Genomic DNA, 19,126 nt, shown 5'->3' on the forward strand with positions numbered 1-19,126 from the left:
CGTTTTGTACAGCTCCATCATAACCTCCCTGCTCTTATATTCTATGCCTCGGTTAATGAAGGCAAGTATCCCATATGCCTTATTAACCACCTTATCTACCTGTCCTGCTGCCTTCAGGGATCTATGTACATGCACACCAAGGTCCCTCTGATCCTCTGTCCTTCCTAGGGTCCTACCATTCATTGTGTATTTCCTGGCCTTGTTAGTCCTCCCAAAATGCATCAACTCACACTTTTCAGGGTTAAATTCCATTTGCCACCAACCCGTCTATATCGTCCTGTAGCCTGAGGCTTCCCTCCTCGCTATTTACCACTCCACCAATTTTCGTGTCATCTGCGAACTTACTGATCATACCTCCTACATTCATATCTAAATCATTAATGTACACTACAAACAGCAAGGGACCCAGCACCGATCCCTGCGGTACCCCACTGGACACAGGCTTCCAGTCACAAAAACAACCTTCGACCATCACCCTCTGCCTCCTGCCACTAAGCCAATTTTGGATCCAATGTGCCAAATTGCTCTGGATCCCATGGGCTCTTACCTTCTTGACCAGTCTCCTTCTTGTCAAAAGCCTTACTGAAGTCCATGTAGACTACATCAACTGCACTACCCTCATCCACACACCTAGTCACCCCCTCTCAAAATTCAATCAAATTGGTTAGACATGATCTCCCCCTAACAAAGCCATGCTGACTATCCTTGATTAATCCTTGCCTCTCCAAGTGGAGACTAATTCTGTCCCTCAGAATTTTTCCCAATAATTTCCCTACCATTGATGTTAGGCTCACTGGCCTGTAATTCCCTGGTTTATCCCTACTACCCTTCTTGAACAATGGTACTACGTTAGCTGTCCTCCCGTCCTCTGGCACCTCCCCTGTGGCCAGAGAGGTTCTGAAAATTTGTGTCAGAGCCCCTGCAATCTCCTCCCTTGCCTCACACAGCAGTCTGGGATACATCTCGTCAGGGCCTGGGGATTTATCCACTTTTAAGCCTGCTAAAACCGCTCATGGAATAGGTGGGTCAGTGGCAGTTTGGATAAGGAATTGGTTTAAGGACAGAAAACAGCGAGTTGTGGTAAATGGCTGTTATTCAGACTGGAGGATGGTCGACAGTGGTGTTTCCCCAAGGGTCAGTGCTGGGGCCACTGCTTTTTTTGATATATATCTAAATGACCTGGATATTGGAATACAAAGTAGAATTTGTAAATTTGCTGATGACACCAAACTTGGGAGTGTGGCAAACAGTGAGGATGATACCAATCGACTGCAACAGGACATAGAAAGGCCAGCAGAATGGGCAGACAAGTGGCAGATGGAATTTAATACAGAGAAGTGTGAGGTGATGCATTTTAGCAGAAGGAACAGGGAGAGGCAATATACACTTCATGGCACAGTTTTAAAGAGTGTGCAGGGACAGAGGGCCCTGGGAGTTAATGTGCATAGGTCCCTGAAGGTGGCAGGACATATTGAGAGAGTGGTTAGCAAAGCATATGGGATCTTGGGCTTCATAAATAGAGGCATTGAGTACAAAAGTAGAGAAGTTATGCTGAACCTGCTGGTTAGGCCACAACTGGAGTATTGCGTCCAGTTCTGGTCACCACACTTTAGGGAGGATGTGAAGGCCCTTGAGAGGGTGCAGAGGAGATTTACCAGAATGGTTCCGGGGATGGGGGATCTTAGCTACAAGGACAGATTGGAGAATCTGGATTTGTTTTCATTAGAGCAAAGGAGGTTGAGGGGTGATTTGATCGAGGTGTACAAGATTATGACGGGTTTGGATAGGCTAGACGGGGAAAGGCTGTTCCCACTAGTTGATGGTACAAGGACTAGGGGACACAGATTTAAGGTTTTGGGCAAGAGATACAGGGGGGATGTGAGGGAAAACTTTTTTACGCAGCGAGTGGTGAGACCCTGGAACTCGCTGCTGACGGATGTGGTGGAAGCGGAGACACTCAATGTTTTCAAGGGGAGACTGGATAGGCACTTGAGGGAAATAAACTTGCAGGGCTACGGGGATAGAGCGGGGGAATGGGACTGACTGGATTGCTCTACAGAGAGCCGGCACGGACTGGATGGGCCGAATGGCCTCCTTCTGTGCCGTTATGACTCTATGGGGCCTAAATTCGGTTGATTTGCGCCTCCCGTTAGTGCCCACGCTAACAGGGCGCAAATCAACTAGCGCCTGGGCCCAGCGCCGCTAATGCCTCCCGCGAAATTCAGTGGAAGATTAGCGGCGGTGCTGTGCCGCTGGCGATGACGTCATCGCCATGCGCAGCGCCCCGCCTGTAATATTGGGTGGCGCCCCCTGGCTTACCGCCGGACGCTATGTCCGCCAGGGTCAGGGGGGCCTACCTGTGGCCGGGTGGCGGGCCGCCTGTCAGCACCTGCCCCCGCTGCTGTCCCGGCCCCCATGAAACCCCCCCGATGGAGTGCGGGCTGCTCTCTGTGAGCCCAGCACTCCTCTTGAGTGCCGGGCTCGTTTGCCGGCACTCCCGATCCCTGGTGGCCCAGCTGGGCGCCGGGACGTGCTGCACCAGGCCCCTCCCCTTTAATAAGGGGAGGAAGGCCTGCAGTACCGCGGCGCTTCCAGAAGCACCCCACCTCGCTTTCGGGGCGCTACCTGGGAACATCGGCCGCGGGGGCACTAACTTTTTCGGGCCGCTAAAAAAGGGGGCACTACCCAATTTTTCCCCCTATGACTCAATGGGGGAAAAATTCAGTTGGTAGCGCCTTAAGAGGGCGCTAAGTGGGGCGCAAAGCAACTGGCGCCCGGGCACAGCGAAGTTTACGCCGTTCGCGAAATTGACCGGACATTTTGCAGCGGCGCTAAACACTACCGCCATGATCTCCTGTGCCGGCAGATTGTGACGTCAGTCGAGTGCGCAACGCCCCGTTAGCACCCCGGACCGGATATTGAATGGTGCCCCCTCCCTTACCGCCTGCCGCTAGCAACGACAGGTTGAGGGGAGCGTTTTGCAGTCAGGAAGGGGCTGGGGGAACGCTATTTAAAGGCGACCGCTTCCTGCCTTTTTTTGTTGGTGACATTTTTGAGCCACGCATTCTGAGAGAGAGAGAGAGACTTCTGGAGAGATTCAACGCTGTGTGAAGGAGTTTTGGGTACTGAGCAACACTTTGCAGGTTCATTTTGATTTGCCCTTCCTTGTATCGATTTAGAAGAGACTGTGGGGGCTGCACTCTGAGCTCTTCCCCTGGGCCTCTCCATTGTTATTTCCAGCAGATTTGATGTACAGGCCTCTCCAGGCCGAGATTCAAGGCTGCAATGAGCAGGATGTGGATGGAGAGCAAGATCAACCCTCCCCTTTAAGATAAAAACAGAAAATGCTGGAGAAACTCAGCAGGTCAAGCAGCATCTGTGAAGAGAGAAACTAGGATCAGGAGTGGGCCATTCGGCCCTTCGAGCCTGCTCCGCCATTCAACGAGATCATGGCTGATCATCCAAACCCTAGCACCCGGTCCCTACACCAACAGCCATCCCACCCAAGCCCTATCCCCGTAACCCCACGTATTTAATCCCCCCTAACACTAAGGGCCAATTTTTTATCATGGCCAATCAACCTAACCCGCACATCTTTGGACTGTGGGTTTAACGTTTCAGGTCGATGACCATTCGTCAGAACTCCCCTTTAAGAACTGGCCGGTGCCAGTGTGTCTGTGTTCCATTGCTGACTGACATCACATGAGCTTCGCCAGCGCTCTGAGGTAGCGCCTCGCTCCTCGGCCTTAGTGCATTAAGAGGGGTGTGAAGCGCCTGATTTAGCGCTCCAATCACCTCCAGGGGCGATAAAAGCCAAGTTTGCTGTCGGAGGTGATAATTAGCGGCAGACACTAAACTTTGCGCACCGCCAATATTAGCGCCCCAAATGGGGCGATACCGAATTTTTCCCCCGATGACTCTAAGGTGGGATTTAGGGATGCGGTGGGTATGTGGGATTAAGATCAGCTGGGTCTAATGGTCTTTTTTTGCATCTAGGGTGAGGCAGAGGGGTGTAGGGCAGAGGCACAGCTACAGAAACCAGAGGGTCGGTACTAGGTCCTCTGCTATTTTTGACATATATTAATGACCTGGACTTGGGTATACAGCGTATAATGTCTGTGTTTTGAAGAATTTTAGGTTTCCGGCGAATTCCCCCGGTCGCCGGTCGTTGGGTCAACGTGGTGACGGAGATTAAAGATCTGACGACCGACGGTCATCTCGAGCGGACATTCTTCATCTCACCAGGTTAACCGGGGTGGTGGGGAGACACTGAAGGTCGTGGCGGGGGGAGCCAGGCCTGGGCAGCGGGTGACAAGGGAGCCAGGCCTGGGCAACGGGTGGAAGGAGACGGGCCTGGGCAACGGGTGGAAGGAGCCGGGCCTGGGCAACGGGTGGAAGGAGCCGAGCCTGGACAGCGGGTGGAAGGAGACGGGCCTGGGCAATGGGTGGAAGGAGACGGGCCTGGGCAATGGGTGGAAGGAGCCGAGCCTGGGCAGCGGGTGGAAGGAGCCGAGCCTGGGCAGTGGGTGGAAGGAGACGGGCCTGGGCAGCGGGTGGAAGGAGACGAGCCTGGGCAGTGGGTGGAAGGAGCCGGGCCTGGGCAGCGGGTGGAAGGAGACGGGCCTGGGCAGCGGGTGAGAGGAGCCGGGCCTGGGCAGCGGGTGGAAGGAGACGGGCCTGGGCAACGGGTGGAAGGAGACGGGCCTGGGCAACGGGTGGAAGGAGACGGGCCTGGGCAACGGGTGGAAGGAGACGAGCCTGGGCAGCGGGTGGAAGGAGCCGGGCCTGGGCAGCGGGTGGAAGGAGACGGGCCTGGGCAGCGGGTGAGAGGAGCCGGGCCTGGGCAGCGGGTGGAAGGAGACGAGCCTGGGCAGCGGGTGGAAGGAGCCGAGCCTGGGCAGCGGGTGGAAGGAGCCGGGCCTGGGCAGCGGGTGGAAGGAGACGGGCCTGGGCAACGGGTGGAAGGAGCCGGGCCTGGGCAACGGGTGGAAGGAGACGGGCCTGGGCAGCGGGTGGAAGGAGCCGAGCCTGGGCAGCGGGTGGAAGGAGCCGGGCCTGGACAACGGGTGGAAGGAGCCGGGCCTGGGCAACGGGTGGAAGGAGCCGGGCCTGGGCAGCGGGTGGAAGGAGCCGAGCCTGGGCAGCGGGTGGAAGGAGCCGAGCCTGGGCAGCGGGTGGAAGGAGCCGGGCCTGGGCAGCGGGTGGAAGGAGCCGAGCCTGGGCAGCGGGTGGAAGGAGCCGGGCCTGGGCAGCGGGTGGAAGGAGCCGAGCCTGGGCAGCGGGTGGAAGGAGACGGGCCTGGGCAGCGGGTGGAAGGAGACGAGCCTGGGCAGCGGGTGGAAGGAGCCGGGCCTGGGCAGCGGGTGGAAGGAGCCGGGCCTGGGCAACGGGTGGAAGGAGACGAGCCTGGGCAGCGGGTGGAAGGAGCCGAGCCTGGGCAGCGGGTGGAAGGAGCCGGGCCTGGGCAGCGGGTGGAAGGAGACGGGCCTGGGCAGCGGGTGGAAGGAGACGAGCCTGGGCAGCGGGTGGAAGGAGCCGGGCCTGGGCAGCGGGTGAAGGAGCCGAGCCTGGGCAGCGGGTGGAAGGAGCCGAGCCTGGGCAGCGGGTGGAAGGAGCCGGGCCTGGGCAGCGGGTGGAAGGAGACGAGCCTGGGCAGCGGGTGACAAGGGAGCCGGGCCTGGGCAGCGGGTGGAAGGAGCCGGCCTGGGCAGCGGGTGGAAGGAGCCGGGCCTGGGCAGCGGGTGGAAGGAGACGGGCCTGGGCAACGGGTGGAAGGAGCCGGGCCTGGACAGCGGGTGGAAGGAGACGGGCCTGGGCAGCGGGTGGAAGGAGCCGGGCCTGGGCAACGGGTGGAAGGAGACGGGCCTGGGCAGCGGGTGGAAGGAGACGGGCCTGGGCAACGGGTGGAAGGAGCCGAGCCTGGGCAACGGGTGGGGCCTGGGCAACGGGTGGAAGGAGCCGGGCCTGGGCAGCGGGTGAGAGGGAGCCGAGCCTGGACAGCGGGTGAGAGGAGACGGGCCTGGGCAGCGGGTGGAAGGAGCCGGGCCTCGGCAGCGGGTGACAAGGGAGCCGGGCCTGGGCAGCGGGTGGAAGGAGCCGGGCCTGGGCAGCGGGTGGAAGGAGACGGGCCTGGGCAGCGGGTGGAAGGAGCCGGGCCTGGGCAGCGGGTGGAAGGAGACGGGCCTGGGCAGCGGGTGGAAGGAGCCGGGCCTGGGCAGCGGGTGGAAGGAGCCGGGCCTGGGCAACGGGTGGAAGGAGCCGGGCCTGGGCAGCGGGTGGAAGGAGCCGGGCCTGGGGACATGGACACTGACTGTTGGCTTTCTCTCTCAGCGAACAATGTCTGTTTCTATGGCGACTGCTCCTATTACTGCGACATGGAGCATGCTCTGTGTGGAAAGCCACACCTGATGGAGGGCTCGATGGCCGCCTATCTGCCCGATGTTAAACTGGCCAAGCGTCTGTCATGGAGGAACCCCTGGAGGCGTTCATATCACAAGAGCAGGAAAGCCAAGTGAGTGCATCCACTGTACCCCAAAAGAACCCCACTGTACCCAAAACAGCAATATACATTACACCCTAAAACCATGGTTCCATGTCGGGGTAGATCATACATGGACTGTGTTTCTGGTTCTCCGTGTGTGTCTCTCTCTCTCCCCTCCCTCTCTCTCTCCCTTACCCCTCTCTCGCCCCACCCTCTCTCTCCCCCCCTCCCTCGCCGCCCACCTTCGCCCTGCTCCCTCCCCCTCCCCTCTGCCTTGCCCTCACCACCACCCTTGCCCTCTCTCCCCCACACACCCTCTCCCCCTCTCACCCCTCCCACTCTCGCTCCTTCCCCTCTCTCCCCGCCCCCTCTCTTGCTCCTCTCCCTCTTCCCCTCCCCTGCCCTCCCCCTCTGCCTTGCCCTCACCCTCGCCGTCCCCTTTTTCCCCCTCCCACTCCCTCTCTCCCCACTCTCCTCTCCCACTCTCCCTTTCCCCCACCCCTCCCGCTCCCTCAACCTCTCCTCCTCTCCTCCACTTTGCTCTCACCCTCACCCTCCTCCTTCCCCCTCTCCCCCTCCTCCTTCCCCCTCTCCCCTTCCCTCTCTCCTCTCTCCCCTTCCCTCTCTCCCCTTCCCTCTCTCCCTTCCCTCTCTCCCCTTCCCCCTCTCCCCTTCCCCCTCTCCCCTTCCCCCCTCTCCCCCTCCCCCTCTCCCCCTCCCTCTCTCCCCTGCCCCTCCCCTCCCTCAATGTCTCCCTTTCCTGCCTCCCCTGCCCTCACCCTCACCCTCCCTGTTTCTCCCCTTCCCTCTCGACCCCTCTCCCCTCTCCCATTCCCCTCTACCCTCTCCCCCCCTCCCCTCTACCTCTCTCCCCACTCCCTTTCTCCCCCACTCCCTCTCTCTCTCTGTCTCTCTCTCTGTCTCTCTCTCTGTCTCTCTCTCTGTCTCTCTCTCTCTCTCTCTCTGTCTCTCTCTCTCTGTCTCTCTCTCTCTGTCTCTCTCTCTGTCTCTGTCTCTGTCTCTCTGTCTCTGTCTCTCTGTCACTCTCCCCTCCCACTCTCTCACCCCTCTCTCCCACTCTCTCTCTATATCTCTCTCTCCTCCCATCCTCTCCCACTCTCTCTCTCCCCCTCTCTCTCTCTCTCTCACTCCAGTTCTCACTCTTTCTATTGCAGGTGGGAGATGGACCCCAATTACTGTGATCAGATTAAAAAAACTCCTCCATACGACAGTGGAACCCGGCTTCTCGATGTTATAGACATGACCATCCTGGACTTCCTGATGGGTGAGAACACAATGATGTGTCTGGGTGTGTCTGTGTCTGGGTGTGTCTGTGTCTGGGTGTGTCTGTGTCTGGGTGTGTCTGGGCGGGTGTGTCTGGGTGTGTCTGGGCGGGGGTGTGGGGGTGTGTCTGTGTCTGGGTGTGTCTGTGTCTGGTGTGTGTGGGTGTGTCTGTGTGTGGGGATGTCTGTGTATGGGTGTCTGTAGGTGTGTGTGTGGGTGTCACAGATCATCCTGGAATGCAAAGATAACCCTTCCCTTCTCCACGCAGACCATCTTGAGTTCAGCTCTTTTGTCCATGTTTGGACCAAGGCTGTAATGAGGTCAGGAGCTGAGTGGCCCTGGCGGAACCCAAACTGGGCATCAGTTAGCAGGACAAAAGAGCTGAACTCAAGAGGTGAGGTGAGAGTGACTGCCCTTGACATCAAGGCAACATTTGATCGAGTGTGGCATCAAGGAGCCCTAGCAAAACTGAAGTCAATGGGAATCAAGGGGAAAACTCTCCATTGGTTGGAATCATACCTAGCACAAAGGAAGTTGGCTGTGGTTGTTGGCGGTCATTCATCTCAATCACATGACATCACTGCAGGAGTTCCTCAGGGCAGTGTCCTAGGCCCAACCATCTTCAGCTGTTTCATCAATGACCTTCCCTCCATCATAAGGTCAGAAGTGGGGATGTTCGCTGATGATTGCACACTGTTCAGCACCATTCGGGACTCATCAGATACTGACGCAGTCCGTGTCCATATGCAGCAAGACCTGGACAACAGTCAGACTTGGGCTGACAAGTGGCAAGTAACATTCGCACCACACAAGTGCCAGGCAATGACCATCTCCAACAAGCGAGACTCTAACCATCCCCCCTTGACATTCAATGGCATTACCATCGCTGAATCCCCCACTATCAACATCCTGGGGGTTACCATTGATCAGAAACTGAACTGGACCAGCCATATAAATACTGTGGCTACAAGAGCAGGCCAGAGGCTGGGAATTCTGCGGCGAGTGTCTCACCTGACTCCCCAAAGCCTTTCCACCATCTACAAGGCACAAGTCAGGAGTGTGATGGAATACTCTCCACTTGCCTGGATGAGTGCAGCTCCAACAACACTCAAGAAGCTCGACACCATTCAGGATAAAGCAGCCCGCTTGATTGGCACTCCATCCACTACCTTCAACATTCACTCCCTCCACCACCGGCGCACTGTGGCTGCAGTGTGTACCATCTACAAGATGCACTGCAGCAACTCGCCAAAGCTCCTTCAACAGCACCTTCCAAACCCGCGACCTCTACCACTTAGAAGGACAAGGGCAGCAGACGCATAGGAACATCACCACCTACAAGGACCCCTCCAAGCCACACACCATCCTGACTTGGACCTGTATCGCCGTTCCTTCACTGTCGCTGGGCCAAAATCCTGGAACTCCCTTCCTAACAGCATTGTGGGTGTACCTACACCATATGGACTGCAGCGGTTCAAGAAGGCGGCTCACCACCATCTTCTCAAGGGCAATTAGGGATGGGCACTAAATGCAGGCCTAGCCAGCGACGCCCACATCCCATCAATTAATTTTAAAAAAACAACTCGCATCTTTCCCTAGATTCTATCCCATCTCCTGCCTTGATCTCTCCGAGCTCATCTTGTCTATGTGACCCACCTCCTGCTCCCTCGACCCTATTCCCACCAAACTGCTGACCACCCAACTTCCTTTCCTGGCTCCCATATTAGCTGATATTGTTAACAGTTCTCTCCCACTCCCGCACCTTTACTTCTGGTGTCCCCCAAGGATCTGTCCTTGGCCCCCTTCTATTTCTCATCTCCGTGCTGCCTCTCAGCGACAACATCCGAAAACACGTCAGGTTCCAGATGTACGCTGACGACTCCCAGCTCTACCTCACCACCATCTCTCTCGACCCCTCTACTGTTTCTGATTTGTCACACTGCTTGTCGGACATCCAGTATTGGATGAGCAGGAATTTCCTCCAACTAAATATTGGCCCGTATTTTCCGATTGGAGGCTTCCTGCGTGCGGATGCCTCCAATCTGGAAAAAATCTACGCCCTTACCTGAGGGCTCCGGAGGTCCGGACATTTCCGCTCCTGGGCACGCCACGACGAAATGCGCAAGGCCCAGGTATCCCAGGGGCACGTGTGGTTCGCAAGCGTCCCTGGGATCACGTGGGCCATGGGGAACCAATGGAAGAAAGGAACCCCCCCCTTTACACTTTTAACAGTCCTCTCAGCTTAGACCGGTCAACAGTATGAATGGGGATCACTCTAAAAGCACACTAAAACATGAAATACATTTTTTGTTAAATCACATTTTTAAAATGAGTTAAAATTACATTAAATTAAATATTTTAAACAAAAATTTAATTTTTTCTAAAAGTAATTAGTTTTTTACGGGGCTAAAAATAAACTTACCTTTTTTAAAAGTATTTTTAAATGATAAATGAGTGGAAAAAAAATATTTTTTTACTTTTTTAAACTCTTATGCTGGTAAAAGCAGGCCGTACGTTTTTACCAGGTGTAAGATTTTTAAAGGTTGTCAGTGGGCGGAGGTTGTGCAGAAAGCGGAACTCTGCCCCCGCAAGAGGCCCTTCTCCAGGGCAGGCGGAGGATCTGTCCAGAGGATTCTTCACAGATCGGAAATGGCGGTTTTCAGCGCAGCTCGTACACACCCATAGGGATCGGAAAATACAGGCCATTGTCTTTGGTCCCTGCCACAAATTCCGTTCCCTAGCCATCGAATCCACCCCTCTTCCTGGTCACTGCCTGAGGCTGAATCAGACTGTTCGCAATCTTGGACCCTGAGATGAGCTTCCGACCACATATCCATTCCATCACCAAGACCACCTATTTCCACCTCAGTAACATCGGCCCTGCCTCAGCTCATCCGCTGCTGAAACCCTCGTCCATGCCTTTGTTACCTCTAGACTTGACTATTCCAACACACTCCCAGCTGGCCTCCCACATTCCACCCTCCATAAACGTACGTGCGTGCGTGCGCGTGTTCGTGTGTGTTCGTGTTCGAGAAGGTGGTGGTGGGCCGCCTTCTTGAACCGCTGCAGTCCGTGTGGTGAAGGTGCTCCCACAGTGCTGTTAGGGAGGGAGTTCCAGGATTTTGACCCAGCGACAATGAAGGAACGGCTGATATACTTCTAAGTCAGGATGGTGTGTGACTTGGAGGGGAACTTGGAGGTGGTGGTGTTCCCATGCGCCTGCTGCCCTTGTCCTTCTAGGTGGAATAGGTCGCGGGTTTGGGAGGTGCTGCCGAAGAACTCTTGGCGAGTTGCTGCAGTGCATTTTGGAGATGGTACACACTGCAGCCACGGTAACGCCGGTGGTGGAGGGAGTGAATGTTTAAGATGGTGGATGGGGTGCCAATCAAGCGGGCTGCTTTGTCCTGGATGGTGTCGAGCTTCTTGAGTGTTGTTGGAGCTGCACTCATCCAGGCAAGTGGAGAGTATTCCATCACACTCCTTACTTGTGCCTTGTAGATGGTGGAAAGGCTTTGGGGAGTCAGGAGGTGAGACACTCGCTGCAGAATTCCCAGCCTCTGACCTGCTCTTGTAGCCACAGTATTTATGTGGCTGGTCCAGTTAAGTTTCTGGTCAATGGTGACCCCCAGGATGTTGATGTTGACGGATTCGGTGATGGTAATGCCATGGAATGTCAAGGGTTGGTGGTTAGATGCTCTCGTGTTGGAGATAGTCATTGCCTGAATGTTGTCCAGATCATGCTGCATGTGGGCATGGACTGCTTCATTATCTGAGGAGTTGCGAATGGAACTGAACACTGTGCAGTCATCAGCAAACATCCCCACTTCTGACCTTATGATGGAGGGAAGATCATTGATGAAGCAGCTGAAGATGGTTGGGCCTAACACTGCCCGGAGGAACTCCTGCAGCGATGTCCTGGGCCTGAGATGATTGGCTTCCAACAACCACAACCATCTTCCTTTGTGCTAGGTATGACTCCAGCCAGTGGAGCGTTTTCCCCCTGATTCCCATTGACTTCAGTTTTACTAGGGCTCCTTGATGCCACATTCAGTCAAATGCTGCCTTGATGTCAAGGGCAGTCACTCTCATCTCACCTCTGGAATTCAGCTCTTCTGTCCATGTTTGGACCAAGGCTGTAATGAGGTCGGGAGCTGAGTGGTCTTGGTGGAACCCAAACTGAGCATCAGTGAGCAGGTTATTGGTGAGTAAGTGCCACTTGATAGCACTGTCGATGACACCTTCCATCACTTTGCTGATGATTGAGAGTAGACTGATGGGGCGGGAATTGGCTGGATTGGATTTGTCCTGCTTTTTGTGGACAGTACATACCTGGGCAGTTTTCCACATTGTTGGACAGATGCCAGTGTCGTAGCTGTACTGGAACAGCTTGGCTAGAGGCGCGGCTAGTTCTGGAGCACAAGGTTTCAGCACGACAGCCAGGATGTTGTCGGGGCCCACAGTGCGCTCAGCCATTTCTTGATATCACGTGGAGTGAATCGAATTCGTTGAAGACTGGCTTCTGTGATGGTGGGGACCTCAGGAGGAGATTGATATGGATCATTCACTCGGCACTTCTGGCTGAAGATGGTTGCAAACGCTTCAGCCTTGTCTTTTGCACTCACGTGCTGGGCTCCACCATCATCCATGGAACCTCCTCCTCCCGTTAGTTGTTGAATGGACCACCACCATTCACGACTGGATGTGGCAGGACTGCAGAGCTTTGATCTGATCCGTTGATTGTGGGATCACTTAGCCCTGTCTATAGCATGCTGCTTCTGCTGTTTAGCATTCATGTAGTCCTGTGTTGCAGCTTTCCCAGGTAGACACCTCATTTAAGGTATGCCTGGTGCTGCTCCGGGCATGCTCTTCTGCACTCCTTATTGAACCAGGGTTGGTCCCCTGGCTTGATGGTAATGGTAGACTGTGTGGAGGGGTGTATGTGTGTGTCTCAGTCAGTGTGTGTGTCTCAGTCAGTGTGTGTGTCTCAGTCAGTGTGTGTCTCTCAGTCAGTGTGTCTCTCGGTCAGTTTGTGTCTCTCGGTCAGTGTGTCTCTCGGTCAGTTTGTGTCTCTCGGTCAGTGTGTCTCTCGGTCAGTGTGTCTCTCGGTCAGTGTGTGTCTCTCGGTCAGTGTGTGTCTCTCGGTCAGCGTGTGTCTCTCGGTCAGCGTGTGTCTCTCGGTCAGCGTGTGTCTCTCGGTCAGCGTGTGTCTCTCGGTCAGCGTGTGTCTCTCGGTCAGCGTGTGTCTCTCGGTCAGCGTGTGTCTCTCGGTCAGCGTGTGTCTCTCGGTCAGCGTGTGTCTCTCGGTCAGCGTGTGTCTCTCGGTCAGCGTGTGTCTCTCGGTCAGCGTGTGTCTCTCGGTCAGCGTGTGTCTCTCGGTCAGCGTGTGTCTCTCGGTCAGCGTGTGTCTCTCGGTCAGCGTGTGTCTCTCGGTCAGCGTGTGTCTCTCGGTCAGCGTGTGTCTCTCGGTCAGCGTGTGTCTCGGTCAGCGTGTGTCTCGGTCAGCGTGTCTCTCAGTCAGCGTGTCTCTCAGTCAGTATGTGTCTCAGTCAGAGGACATTCTGAAGGGGGAGGGTGAACAGTCAGAGGTCATGGTTCACATTGGGACCAACGACATGGGTAGGAAGAGAGATGAGGTCCTGCAGCAAGAATTTAGGGAGCTAGGTAGCAGATTAAAGAGCAGGACCTCAAAGGTTGTAATCTCTGGATTACTCCCGGTGCCACGTGCTACTGAGTATAGGAATAGGAGGATAGAGCAGATGAATGCGTGGCTAAAGAGTTGGTGCAGGAGGGAGGGCATTAGTTTCCTGGATCACTGGGTCTGCTTCTGGGGAAGGTGGGACTTGTACAAGTCGGACGGGTTGCACCTGAACCAGAATGGGACAAATATCCTTGCGGGGAGGTTTGCTAGCACTGTTGGGGGGGGGGGGGTTTAAACTAACTTGGCAGGGGGATGGGATACAGAGTGGAGCTATAATAGGGGGTGATGTACAGCCAAATATAGAGGAAAAAACAAGTCAGACTGGAAGGCAGAGCAAATATGTAACGGCACAAGGGAGTATGGCAAGGCTGGATGGCATTTATTTTAATGCAAGGAGTCTTGCGAATAAGGTGGATGAACTGAAGATGTTGATGAACACATGGGAGTATGATATTGTTGCTATCACAGAGACATGGTTGAGGGAGGGGCAGGACTGGCATCTCAATATTCCGGGGTATAGAATCTTCAGGCGCGACAGGGGGGGGGGCGTAAAAGAGGGGGTGTCGCAATATTAATTAAGGAGTGAATTACTGCTGTAAGGAGGGATGATATATTAACAGGTTCCTCTAATGAGGCCATATGGGTTGAACTTAAAAACAAAAAGGGGGCAAGCACTTTGCTGGGAGTGTACTATAGGCCCCCAAACAGTCAGGGGGAGATAGAGGAACAGATATGTAGGCAAATCTCAGAGAAGTGTGCAAATAATAGGGTAATTATAGTGGGGGATTTCAACTTCCCCAATATTAACTGGGATAGTCGGAGTGTGAAAGGCTTAGAGGGTGTAGAATTCTTAAAGTGCATCCAGGAGAGCTTTTTGAGCCAGCATGTAGAAAGTCCTACAAGAGAGGGGGTGGTACTGGACCTAATTCTAGGGAATGTGGCCGGGCAAGTGGTAGAAGTGTTAGTAGGTGAGCACTTTGGTGACAGTGACCATAATTCGGTGAGATTTAAGGTAGTCATGGAAAAGGACAAGGATGGACCGGAAATAAGGGTTCTAAATTGGGGGAAAGCCGATTTTAATATGATAAGGCAGGATCTGGCCAATGTGGACTGGGATCAGCTACTTGAAGGAAAATCCACATCGGAGCAATGGGAGTCTTTCAGAAAGGAAATTGAGAGAGTACAATGGCAACATGTTCCCATAAAGGTCAAGGGTGGGACCAACAAGCCCAGGGAACCTTGGATGTCAAGGGATATACGAGAATGGATTAGGAAAAAAAGGGGGGCTTTTGGCAGATACAAAGGACTAAAGACAGAGGAAGCCCTAGAGGAGTATAAAAAGTGCAGGGGGATACTTAAAAAAGAAGTTAGGAGAGCGAGGAGGGGCCATGTAATAACACTGGCGAGCAAAATAAAGGAAAATCCTAAGGTGTTTTATGTAAGTATATTATGGGCAAGAGGATAACTAGGGCAAGAGGATAACTAGGGAAAGAGTAGGGCCCATTAGGGACCAAAGTGGCAAGCTGTGTGTAGAGCCAGAAGATGTAGGTGGGGTTTTATATGAATTTTTTGCATCTGTGTTCACTATGGAGAAGGACGATGTGGACATAGAAATCGGGCAGGGGGACTGTGATATACTTGAACATATTAGCATCGAGAGGGAGGAGGTACTAGCGGTTTTAGCAGGCTTAAAAGTGGATAAATCCCCAGGCCCGGACGAGATGTATCCCAGGCTACTATGTGAGGCAAAGGAGGAGATTGCAGGGGCTCTGACACAAATTTTCAGAACCTCTCTGGCCACAGGGGATGTGCCAGAGGACTGGAGAACAGCTAATGTAGTACCATTATTGAAGAAGGGTAGTAGGGATAAACCAGGGAATTACAGGCCAGTGAGCCTAACATCAGTGGTAGGGAAATTATTGGAAAAAATTCTGAGGGACAGAATTAGTCTCCACTTGGAGAGGCAAGGATTAATTAGGGATAGCCAGCATGGCTTTGTCAAGGGAAGATCATGTCTGACCAATTTGATTGAATTTTTCGAAGGGGTGAATAGGTGTGTGGATGAGGGTAGTGCAGTGGATGTGGTTTACATGGATTTCAGTAAGGCTTTTGATAAAGTCCCGCATAGGAGACTGGTCAGGAAGGTAAGAGCCCATGGGATCCAGGGTGCCTTGGCACATTGGATCCAAAACTGGCTTAGTGGCAGAAGGCAGAGGGTGATGGTGGAAGGTTGTTTTTGTGACTGGAAGCCTGTGTCCAGTGGGGTACTGCAGGAATCGGTGCTGGGTCCCTTGCTGTTTGTGGTCTACATTAATGATTTGGATGTGAATGTAAAAGGTATGATCAGTAAGTTCGCAGATGACACGAAAATTGGTGGGGTGGTAAATAGCGAAGAGGGAAGCCTCAGGCTACAGGACGATATAGATGGGTTGGTCAGATGGGCGGAACAGTGGCAAATGGAATTTAACCCTGAAAAGTGTGAGGTGATGCATTTTGGACGGACTAATAAGGCAAGGGAATACACAATGAATGGTAAGACCCTAGGAAAGACAGAGGATCAGAGGGACCTTGGTGTGCATGTACATAGATCCCTGAAGGCAGCAGAACAGGTGGATAAGGTGGTTAAAAAGGCATATGGGATACTTGCCTTCATTAGCCGAGGCATAGAATATAAGAGCAGGGAGGTTATGATGGAGCTGTACAAAATGCTGGTGAGGCCACAGCTGGAGTACTGTGTGCAGTTCTGGTCGCCACACTATAGGAAGGATGTGATTGCTTTGGAGAGGGTGCAGAGGAGATTTACCAGGATGTTACCTGGGCTGGAGCGCTTCAGCTATGAAGAAAGCCTGGACAGGCTGGGGTTGTTTTCCTTGGAGCAGAGAAGGCTGAGGGGGGACCTGATTGAGGTGTACAAAATTATGAGGGGCATAGATAGGGTAGATAGAAAGGAACTTTTCCCCTTAGTAGAGGGGTCAATAACAAGGGGGCATAGATTCAAGGTAAGGGGCAGGAGGTTTAGAGGGGATTTGAGGAAAAACTTTTACACCCAGAGGGTGGTTAGAACCTGGAACTCACTGCCTGAAAGGGTGGTAGAGGCAGGAACCCTCACAACATTCAAGAAGCATTTGGATGAGCACTTGAAATGCCATAGCATACAAGGCTACGGACCAAATGCTGGAAAATGGGATTAGATTAGACAGGGCTTGATGGCCGGCGCGGACGCGATGGGCCGAAGGGCCTCTTTCTGTGCTGTATAACTCTATCTATGACTCTGAGTGTCTCTCGGTCAGTGTGTCTCTCGGTCAGTGTGTCTCTCGGTCAGTGTGTCTCTCGGTCAGTGTGTCTCTCGGTCAGTGTGTCTCTCGGTCAGTGTGTCTCTCGGTCAGTGTGTCTCTCGGTCAGTGTGTCTCTCGGTCAGTGTGTGTCTCAGTCAGTGTGTGTCACAGCCAGTGTGTGTCTCAGTGTGTCTGTCAGTCAGTGTGTGCCTCTCGGTCAGTGTGCGTCTCGGTCAGTGTGCGTCTCGGTCAGTGTGCGTCTCGGTCAGTGTGCGTCTCGGTCAGTGTGCGTCTCGGTCAGTGTGCGTCTCGGTCAGTGTGCGTCTCGGTCAGTGTGCGTCTCGGTCAGTGTGCGTCTCGGTCAGTGTGCGTCTCGGTCAGTGTGCCTCTCGGTCAGTGTGCGTCTCGGTCAGTGTGTCTCTCTCAGTCAGTGTGTCTCACGGTCAGTGTGTCTCTCTCAGTCAGTGTGTCTCACGGTCAGTGTGTGTCTCGGTCAGTGTGTGTGTCTCGGTCAGTGTGTGTGTCTCGGTCAGTGTGTGTGTCTCGGTCAGTGTGTGTGTCTCGGTCAGTGTGTGTGTCTCGGTCAGTGTGTGTCTCTCGGTCAGTGTGTCTCTCGGTCAGTGTGTCTCACGGTCAGTGTGTCTCACGGTCAGTGTGTCTCTCGGTCAGTGTGCGTCTCGGTCAGTGTGCGTCTCGGTCAGTGTGCGTCTCGGTCAGTGTGCGTCTCGGTCAGTGTGCGTCTCGGTCAGTGTGCGTCTCGGTCAGTGTGCGTCTCGGTCAGTGTGCGTCTCGGTCAGTGTGTCTCTCTCAGTCAGTGTGTCTCACGGTCAGTGTGTCTCTCGGTCAGTGTGTGTGTCTCGGTCAGTGTGTGTGTCTCGGTCAGTGTGTGTGTCTCGGTCAGTGTGTGTCTCGGTCAGTATGTGTCACGGTCAGTGTGTCTCTCGGTCAGTGTGTCTCTCGGTCAGTGTGTCTCACGGGCAGTGTGTCTCACGGTCAGTGTGTCTCACGGTCAGTGTGTCTCTCGGTCAGTGTGTGTCTCTCGGTCAGTGTGTGTCTCTCGGTCAGTGTGTGTCTCTCGGTCAGTGTGTGTCTCTCGGTCAGTGTGTGTCTCTCGGTCAGTGTGTGTCTCGGTCAGTATGTGTCACGGTCAGTGTGTCTCTCGGTCAGTGTGTGTCTCGGTCTGTGTGTCTCGGTCAGCGTGTCTCAGTCAGCGTGTCTCTCAGTCAGTGTGTGTCTCTCAGTCAGCGTGTCTCTCAGTCAGCGTGCCTCTCAGTCAGCGTGCCTCTCAGTCAGTGTGTGTCTCTCAGTCAGTGTGTGTCTCTCAGTCAGTGTGTGTCTCTCAGTCAGTGTGTCTCTCAGTCAGTGTGTGTCTCTCAGTCAGCGTGTCTCTCAGTCAGCGTGTCTCTCAGTCAGCGTGTCTCTCAGTCAGTGTGTGTCTCTCAGTCAGTGTGTCTCTCAGTCAGTGTGTCTCTCAGTCAGTGTGTCTCTCAGTCAGTGTGTCTCTCGGTCAGTGTGTGTCTCTCAGTCAGTGTGTCTCTCGGTCAGTGTGTGCCTCTCGGTCAGTGTGTGTCTCTCGGTCAGCGTGTGTCTCTCAGTCAGCGTGTGTCTCTCAGTCAGCGTGTGTCTCTCAGTCAGCGTGTGTCTCTCAGTCAGCGTGTGTCTCTCAGTCAGTGTGTCTCTCAGTCAGTGTGTCTAAGTCAGAGGGGGAGAAATTCGGTTGTTTGCGCCAGCGATTAGCGCCTAAAGAGGCCGAGAATTGGGGCGTTACCCAATTTTTGGGCGGACGCAGTGAACCCAGCGCCTCTTGCCATATTGAGATGGCTTTTAACGCCGGCGCTAATGATGCGCTATCAATTACTCATAAAAGACTGAGAGTTAGAAGAGTAACCAAAGGCTTTTATTAACAACAGAATGGAGGTCTGCCTCGCGTGGTCGACCGGTCCATGATACTAAGGGCTGGGGAGCAGTCACCTTTATACTAGGACCTGTGGGAGGAGTCAGCCGAGGCATGTCCAGGCATGTACACAGTGGAATACAAACAGGACAAACAGGAATACAAACAGTGGTTTACCACAGCTAAATCTTAGCGCCCGCTCGTGGGAGCAGGCAGATCATGACTTCATTTCAGTGTGCAACGCCTTTTTGGTGCCCCGGACCGGATATTCAGTGGGGCCCCCCTCTGTTCCGACCGGCGCTAATAAGGACAGCTTCCTGGAACGTTCCCCAGTGGCTCTCGGGCTTAGGGGGGCGCTCTTTAAAGGGGACTGCACTGGTATAAAAGCGGCAGCCATTTTGGGAGCACAACTTATTTGAGATTTACACAGAGTTGCAAAGTTGAACTCTGAGCCATTTCACTAGTGACCCAGCGCTGCCAGAGGACCTTCAGCC

General features: G+C 54.2%; 1 protein-coding gene across 1 annotated transcript in view; it reads left to right on the forward strand.

Moving 5' to 3' along the window:
• Positions 1–19,126, forward strand: part of LOC147098718 (extracellular serine/threonine protein kinase FAM20C-like) — a 146,174-nt gene that overhangs the window by 30,897 nt on the left and 96,151 nt on the right. The window contains exons 5-7 of the mRNA XM_085969406.1: positions 4,130–4,245; positions 6,331–6,511; positions 7,657–7,766. Of these exons, the coding sequence (XP_085825532.1) occupies positions 4,130–4,245; positions 6,331–6,511; positions 7,657–7,766 (407 nt within the window). The remainder of the gene's footprint in view (positions 1–4,129; positions 4,246–6,330; positions 6,512–7,656; positions 7,767–19,126) is intronic.

This window comes from Somniosus microcephalus, chromosome 28, assembly GCF_052327205.1.
Source record: "Somniosus microcephalus isolate GS21.2 chromosome 28, FLI_Smic_1.0, whole genome shotgun sequence".
NCBI classification, from domain to species: domain Eukaryota; kingdom Metazoa; phylum Chordata; class Chondrichthyes; order Squaliformes; family Somniosidae; genus Somniosus; species Somniosus microcephalus.